This window comes from Hemiscyllium ocellatum, chromosome 6 (assembly GCF_020745735.1).
Source record: "Hemiscyllium ocellatum isolate sHemOce1 chromosome 6, sHemOce1.pat.X.cur, whole genome shotgun sequence".
In the NCBI taxonomy this organism is placed as follows: Eukaryota; Metazoa; Chordata; class Chondrichthyes; order Orectolobiformes; family Hemiscylliidae; genus Hemiscyllium; species Hemiscyllium ocellatum.
Window position 1 is genome coordinate 68,568,794 of NC_083406.1, and position 8,907 is coordinate 68,577,700.

The 8,907-nt window shown below is 46.7% G+C and overlaps 1 protein-coding gene across 1 annotated transcript in view; it reads right to left on the bottom strand.

The window, feature by feature from the left end:
• creg2 (cellular repressor of E1A-stimulated genes 2) overlaps positions 1-8,748 on the bottom strand; it is a 49,365-nt gene extending 40,617 nt beyond the window's left edge. The window contains exon 1 of the mRNA XM_060826641.1: positions 8,256-8,748. Within this exon, the coding sequence (XP_060682624.1) occupies positions 8,256-8,699 (444 nt within the window). The 5' untranslated portion in view covers positions 8,700-8,748. The remainder of the gene's footprint in view (positions 1-8,255) is intronic.
• Between the last annotated feature and the right edge of the window lie 159 nt (positions 8,749-8,907).

The following is an 8,907-nucleotide window of genomic DNA, read 5'->3' on the forward strand; positions in this document are numbered from 1 at the left end:
CTCGACTCCATTCTTCCAGTTCCTCAGTTTCCGTCGCCTCTGTTCTGATGATGCCAACTTCGACAAGACAGCCTCCAAAGTGCCCCCTTCTTCCTCAACCACTATTGACAGGGCCCTCAGTCAGGTCCAACCCATCTCCTGCACTTTGACCCTCAACCCTTGTCTTCCCTCCTGCAACAGCGATACGGACCCCCTTGTCTTCACCTAGCATCCCACCAGCATCCACACCCAGAGGATCATTAACCACCATTTCTGTCACCTCCAGCTAGATGCCACCACCAGACACATATTCTTCTCTCCTCTCTTGTCAGCCGTCCTCAGGGACTGTTCCCTCTGGGACACCCTGGTCCACTCTTTCTTCAATCCCAACACCCCTCCACAGCCCCACGGCACCTTCCCGTGCAACCACAGAAGATGTAATGCCTATCTGTTTACTTTCTCCCTCCTCAGCACCCACGGGCCCAAACACAACTTCTGAGAGCTTTCCCAGTGGTTTCTATTTTTATTCTGGACTAAGTACCCTTGCTTGCTCTCGTGCTCCTCCACGTGGCCAGATATGAAACATTCTAAGAGGCCTGGCAGCTTTTTATTTCAATCCAGCAGTTAGTAAAACATGGGGCGGCTCAAAGCAGGACAGTGTCTGAAAATAACATTTGAAACATTTGGCAGTTACAAACTGTATTAAAATAAAAAACAACTAGGATAAGTATCAATAAAAATTCAGATAAATACTAATTTCCAAAATATTATTAGATTTTCCTTTGCATTGGTTACAAACCTGTTATTCATTTTGATTTATTAAACATCAAATCTTCCATCAAACTGCAGCCAGTTATCTGGTTGACAATTCATTTTCTTTTAGAGAAATTACAATCAGAGTGCACTATCGTAAATCCTACCCAATTGTTTTCTTGGACTTATAAGGAATGCTTGGTCAAATTCCGAAAACAATGCCCTAAATCCCCTGGTCTACAGATAGTGAGACACCGGATGCATTTCCAGAGACATGAGATGGGATGCCCAGTTGTCTCGACGGACCAATTTCACAGGAGTTGCCCAGGAAATGTAAATTCCAATTCGGGACCATGAGTTAGTGTGAGAGATTTGGGAGAGAACTGACTTACCAGAATAGTTATCCAGGAAATGTTAGACACATTAAAACCATGTCTAACACTTGAGGAACTATATAAGTGACCCACTAACCCTGAATCCCACTGATTATCCCACCAGCATTACTCCTGGCTATCCTGACTTTTCAAACATCCTATTGCTCCCTCACCTCCATCTTTCCTAAACCCTCTGGTCTCCTTCTAATCCATCTCTCCCTCTGCTTTCTGACTTCCACTGGCTTTCCCAGCTTTCTGTCAATCACCTAACTCTCCAACTACCCTTAAGGACCCTCATAACCCCACCTAATTCCCTACTAAATTCAGACCCCAAACTCCTGACTTCCCCCTCACCATCCTGAGGCTCTGGCCTTCTTCTGTTCTGACTCCCTGCAGTTCTCAGACCTCCCACCGCTTCTCCTGAGTCTCTGACATTCCCCCCCCCCACCCCCGACTGGCCTACAACCTTCACTCTGTTCCAAAAAGAAATCCCCTAACCCAAGCTCCCCATCCTACCACTCCACTAGTTGGCATCCTAGTTCACTCACTTTCACTAACCCATTGAAAAGCTGTTTGAGTGTCCCAAAGGGCTTCACTGTATTAATGAATGAATGAAGATTTACCAATAAAAAAAGGGGTGTAGCTCATTCCTCTTCCCCCGCTCCACATTTCTGAAGAGATCAAGTATTCAATCCTGGCCAGAAATGTGGAGCTCCATTCTTGGGGAAAATAATAGGAGCTCAGTAGCAATCTGCTCTCGAATGCTACTCCTCAGAAGATCCCAAACCCCAGGCCCAAATACAGGAGAGGCCTCTTACTCAACTAAAGCTGATGTGCATCAAGGTGCTCAGGAGGTGCCAATCAGGCTTAACCCAGAATTTAAAAGGATGTTTAAACATCTGATCGGTGGATTTTGCCAGATGCCCAGATTGCTCCATGATTCTGATGGGATCAGATAGCCAGAGTCATGGAGACTTAGATTATTTGCTTTGCGCTTACTTTGGCCTTTCCAAAGGTTTATTTCAGAGGGTTTCAGGAATGATAAAAAAACTAAACTGATTCTAAATCAGTTGGAGTGTCAAGGCAGTACAGCATCTACAGCAATGTTAACTCTGTACCCGGTCTCCATATTACCATCCTCCCCGGGGATAATGTTAACCCTGCACCCAGTCCCTGCGATCCCTCCCATCCTGGGATAATGTTGACCCTGCACCCAGTCCCTGCATTCTCACCCCTCTCCTGGGATATTGTTGACTTGTACCCAGTCCCTACATTCCCTTCCCTCTTCCAGGATATTGTTGACCCTGTACCCAGTCCCTGCGATCCCTCTCATCCCGGGATATTGTTGACCCTGTACCCAGTCCCTGCATTCTCACCCCTCTTCCAGTATATTTTGACCCTGTACCATAAGAACAAAGGAACATGAGTTGGCCATTCCATCCCGTCCTGCCATCCAATGAGATCATGATTGGTTTGTGGCCTAATTCATACAACTGCCTTCAGCCCATATCCCTTAATACCTCTGCTTCCTAACTTCTCTTCTGAACAGTTTGGTGCTAAGTCTCAGACTGTGCCCCATGGTTTTAGAATCCCTAGTAAATGGAAATAGTTTACGTTGTCTTTTCCTGTTAATACCTTGAAGATTTCAATCAAATCATCCCTTAATGTTCTAACTTAATCTTCATTGGTTTACAGTGTCACTGGGTGAGGTTGTGAGTTTCAGAGGTGACATTTCACATTTGAAAGAATGTACATCAGCGACCAGAAGACAGAGTTTAGTATCATGACACGAAAAGGGCGTGTGGCATCACTAAAGAGCTCAAGAACTGTATCATTTCAGGAATCTCTTAGTAGCTGGCTGCAGAAGAGGTAAACACTCCAGCATAAAATGAAAAGTGGACAGTTTAAATAGCATTTAGCCTTGGTTGCGCTCCCTTTGACACTGACAACAGATCTGGACCAATGTATGGGTGGTTCGGTGGTTAGTATGCTGCCTCACAGCACCAGAGTCCCAGGTTCGATTCCAGCCTTAAGCAACTGTCTGTGTGGAGTTTGCACATTCTCCCTTTGTCTGTGTGGGTTTCCTCTGGGTGCTCTGGTTTCCTCCCACAGTCCAAAGATATGCAGGTCAGGTGAATTGGTCATGCTATTGCCCATAGTGTTAGGTACATTTGTCAGAAGGAAATGAGTCAGAGTGGGTTACTCTTTGGAGGGTCAGTATGGACTTGTTAGGCCAAAGGGCCTGTTTCCACACTGTAGGGAATCTATTCATAATCAGTACTCAGGCCTCTGCTGGCACTCCACCACACTCAGGTACTGGGTTCCAACAGAGGTGTACACTACCTAGCAGTGAGACACCACGTCTTGAAGGACTTTTAACAGGACTGGTCATTGTAACTACTCTTTTATTGGCTAACAATTTAGGGATGTGATCCAAGGTAGGCAGGAATTGTATCAATCAGAGTTACATTTTGAGCAAACTCTTTGGAAGGAAAGAGTTGAGCCCCTTAACACTGCCTCAGATGGGTGGGAACACAGCAAAATTAGCATTTGTATCCGATGGAAAAGGACATGCACTCAGTGATAGCTGGGACATGCAATTTTCCTGGGCCAACCTGTTTTTAGTAAGGATGCTGGAAAGCTGAATGAGCCAGTGATGAGTGTACAACAGTTACTTTAGGGAGTGAGGAGTGCACTGCATTCATGTGCCCAGTAAGAAAAGGAGAGAATGGTGTGGCCTGTCCTAAACCTGATCTTTCTGCAGCATATTTCCCTGCAGCTTGGGGAGAGAGACGGAAAGAGAAAGAACTGGCATCAGTGACGGTTGCGATTGTGTCCAGGTGGCACAAGAAATATTTCTGGCAGATTTGTTGCCATAGACACCAACAACCTGTGACTACAGATCTCGGTTTCACGAGTGAGTGTTTGTGGAACAGGTCTGTGAAATTGTAGCAGCATCTGCAGTGATAGAAACATGGTTTGCAGCTGGAGTTTGGCAGAGCAGCAAAAGATTGACAGAAGACAGGCGCAAGATGACCCTGAGTCAGTGGGCAAGGGGAACCCAGCATGAAGTTTGCCAGCAGCAGCCATTTTTTAAAAAATTGTTCATAGGGCATTGGTATTATGGGTGACTTCAATCTGCATATAGAATCATAGAATCCCTATAGCTTGGAAGCAGGACATTCAGCCCATCAAGTCCACACTGACCCTCCGAACAGCATCTCACTCGGAACCATTCCCACACCCCCCACACCTTCTCCCTGCATTTCCCATGGCCAATCCGCCCAGCTTGCACACCCCTGGGATACTATGAGAAATTCAGCATGGCTGATCCACTGAACCTATGCATCTTTGGACTGTGGGAGGAAACCGGAGCACACCCACATAGACACAGGGAGAATGTGCAAACTCCACATATGGCAGATTCAAACCCAGGTCCCTGGCACTGTGAGGCAGCAGCACTAACCACTGAGACACTGTGCCTCCCCACGAAGGGAAGGAGTGCCAAGTACTGGCTAGGACTCGAACCCAGGCCTCCCACATGGTGGGAGAGAATTCCACCACTGAACCACCAACGCAAGCAACTGCTGCTGCTGCCTGGATTCCAACCGTAAGACCATAAGACATAGGAGTGGAAGTAAGGCCATTCGGCCCATCGAGTCCACTCCACCATTCAATCATGGCTGATGGGCATTTCAACTCCACTTACCCGCATTCTCCCCATAGCACTTAATTCCTTGAGACAACGAGAATCTATCGATCTCTGCCTTGAAGACATTTAACGTCCCGGCCTCAACTGCACTCTGTGGCAATGAATTCCACAGGCCCACCACTCTCTGGCTGAAGAAATGTCTCCGCACTTCTGTTCTGAATTTACCCCCTCTAATTTTAAGGCTGCGTCCATGGGTCCTAGTCTCCTCGCTTAACGGAAACAACTTCCCAGCGTCCACCCTTTCCAAGCCATGTATTATCTTGTACGTCTCTATTAAGTCTCCCCTTAATCTTCTAAACTCCAATGAATACAATCCCAGGATCCTCAGCTGTTCCTCATATGTTAGACCAACCATTCCAGGGTGAATCTCCGCTGGACACGTTCCAGTGCCAGTATGTCCTTCCTGAGGTGTGGGGACCAAAACTGGACACAGTACTCCAAATGGGGCCTAACCAGAGCTTTATAAAGTCTCAGTAGCACAACGGTGCTTTTATATTCCAACCCTCTTGAGATAAGTGACAACATTGCATTCGCTTTCTTAATCACAGACTCAACCTGCATGTTTACCTTTAGAGAATCCTCGAATAGCACTCCCAGATCCCTTTGTACTTTGGCTTTACGAATTTTCTCACCGTTTAGAAAGTAGTCTATGCTTTTATTTTTTTTGCCAAAGTGCAAGACCTCGCATTTGCTCACATTGAATTCCATCAGCCAATTCCTGGACCACTCTCCCAAACTGTCTAGATCCTTCTGTAGCCGCCCCACTCCCTCAGTACTACCTGCCTGTCCACCTAACTTCGTATCATCTGCAAACTTCGCTAGAATGCCCCCAGTCCCTTCATCCAGATCATTAATATATAATGCGAATAGCAGTGGCCCCAACACTGAACCCTGCGGGACACCGCTTGTCACCGGCTGCCATTCCGAAAAAGAACCTTTTATCCCAACTCTCTGCCTTCTGTCAGACAGCCAATCCTCAATCCATCCCAGTAGCTCACCTCGAACATCATGGGCCCTCACCTTGCTCAGCAGCCTCCTGTGTGGCACCTTATCGAAGGCCTTTTGGAAGTCTAGATAGACCACATCCACTGGGTTTCCCTGGTCTAACCTACTTGTCACCTCTTCAAAGAATTCCAACAGGTTTGTCAGGCAAGACACAACCTTTCGCGTGTGTAGCAAACGTGATAACCACGACACTACAGAAAGACAATGCATATAGACTGGGTGAATAAAGCCAACGGAACATAATATAGTAAAATGTGAGGTTATCCACTTTGGTAGGAGAAACAGATGTGCAGATTACTTTTTAAGTGGTAAGATGTATGACAGTGTAAATATACAAAAGGACCTAGATGTCACTTCTGAATTAGAATCCCTACAATGTGGAAACAGGCCCTTCGGCCCAACAAGTCTATGCCCACCCGCTGAAGAGAATCCCACCTAAACCCATTCCCCATTACTCTACATTTACCCCTGACTAATGTACCTAACCTACACATCTATGAACAGTATGGGCAATTTAGCATGGCCAGTTCACCTAACCTGCACATCTTTGGATTGTGGCAGGAAATCGGAACACCTGGAGGAAACCCACGCAGACACAAAGAGTATATGCAACTCCATGTAGACAGCTGCCCAAGGTTGGAATCAAACCCAGGTCCCTGGGGATATGAGGCAGCAGTGCTAACCACTGAGCCACCGTGCTGCCCCAGTTTCAAGTATATTTTACACTGGGCCAGTTGGCAGTAAAAGGACTAGAGCATGGCACACATCATAATCAGAGATTCCTGAATTTCACACAGCCTGGCTACGTGGAGCATTGGGGTCATTAACGTACAGAATTTTAGAAATTTGTAGGATGGAAGGAGGCCATTCAGCCCCTTGAGTCCACAACAACTGAAAAGAAGCCATCCAGCCTTATCCCAATTTCCAGTTCTTGGTCCATAATCTTATAAATTACAGGTATTTCTAGTGTATTTCCAATTACTTTGAGGACTTCTCCACCAGCCTTTCAGACAGTGCCGCCTTCATCACCATCCTCAATATTCCCCTCAACCAAAACCTCCTGCTTCTGAGTATAATTACCTGCCTTCTGGTTATGGACCCACCGTCCAAGGGATTGGGCCTTCCAACACACTCCATTTAGACCTCTCTTAACTTTAAACCCTTCAGTTAGTTCTACCCACAGCCTCCTCTGTTCTAAAGAAAAATATCTTATCCAATTTAGCCTATCCAATTTTTCCTTATAATGAAAACACTGACAACATGCTTATAAATCTCCTCTTGTACTTTCCCCAGTGCAATCATCACATCTTTCCTGAAAGAGAAAGAGAGAGGAGGACCAAGAGACAGTCACCAGCACCGAGAACAGCGTGAGGCTGATAATCCCAAAGAACGCATGAGAGTGGTGAGACCAGTTTTCTAAGTAGCACGAGAGAGAGCAGGGACAGCAGATTCCTAAACAGAACGAGAGAGAGCAGGGACACAGATTTTTGAACAATGTGTGAAAGCAAGGACAGCATCTTCACAAAGAGGGGGCTTGTGTAAGAAGGGCAGCAGCAGCAGCAGGAGATATAAACCAATGGCAGAGAACCCCTTCACCCTGTTTCTACCTCTCAGAATTGAAGTGTGGAGTCACAGGAAAACAATTTGGTGATTGTTGGATATTTCTCCCGTGACTCGTTTGAGTGGTTTAAAGCAGGAGGCGTTATTGCAGCTAAAGTATAAAGAAATTCACTTTAAAAGTATTTTATATCCATATTAGTTTACGAGATAGAAAGGAAATGGCTGGACAGGTGGTGTGTTGCCACTGGAGTATAAGGGCACTGTCAGTGCTTCGAGGTATCTGTTAACTTCATCCTTAGCTCTCTTAAATTATTTAAGGAATACAAATGTTGTCTTCTTTTTGGTTCTACATGTAGCACTTTACATAGATTAGATTAGATTACTTACAGTGTGGAAACAGGCCCTTCGGCCCAACAAGTCCACACCGACCCGCCGAAGCGCAATCCACCCATACCCCTACATGTATAGCTTGCATTAAATTTAATTTGCCACTGTTCTGTCCACTTAACACACATTAAACCCCTTTCTTGAAATTTCTCCAATCCCTTCCAATTGCTCTAAATTTGGTACTGTGCAAATTTAATAGTGTTGCATTGTGTTTCTGACTCCAGATATATTGTGGGAGTTTTGAAACACTAGCAGTCGTAGCATTTAGCCCTGGGACATACGATCCAGTATAACAACCCTCTGCTCTAGCACTAACATAACTCCTCTAATGAGTGTTTCCCGAGAGGAAACATTACTGCAAAGTTATTACACTAATTCCTGGTACAGGTAGTCACTGCTCTGCCAAGCACTTGTCACTCTGGAACCTATGCATTCAGGGTAAAAGCTGCCCCCATATTAAAGGCGCAAAGATGTAGCTGCTGTACCTTATCCAGGGTGGAGATGGTGGCCAGAAAGCCCCAGATGCTGGAGTGGACCATGTAGCGGGCGGTGCGCGCTTTTTCCCGCTGGGGCTGCTCGGTGGCAACCTGCTCCGGCCCCTTCGCACTCAGCCCTTCCCTGCGGTAAGAAAACATCCTGGAGGGGAAGCTGAGGACCTCTTTAGGACTGGGGAGCTCGGCCCTGGAGTTCCCATCCTGCTCCTGGTAGACAGCGGCGGGGTAGGAGGCTTTCCAGATGCTGCTGCTGCTCTCGAACAGGCGGTTGGGCATCACGTCCACCTCGACCTCCTCGTCCACCTCGGCGGACACTGCTTCCTCCTGGTTGGTGACCGCCCAGGACACAGAGTTGACGATCACATACCCGCAGCTGCAATGCACTAGGTAACCCAGCAGGAAGGCAAGGGAGGAGAGCGACAGCAGCATTGCCATGGCTCACCCCCCCCTCAGCAAAGCAGATCAGCTCACTCACCAAGGCGCCTGGATGTTTGCATGTAAACAGTCTTTCAACAAAACAGCCTGAAGAACACAGCTTGCACTGACATTCAAAGCAGCACCATCTGCTGGCAAGGCCAAACCTTCTTCCACCCTTGGTATCTTTCAGTCCATGAACAGTATCCTAGCTTCCAAATCGGCCAGT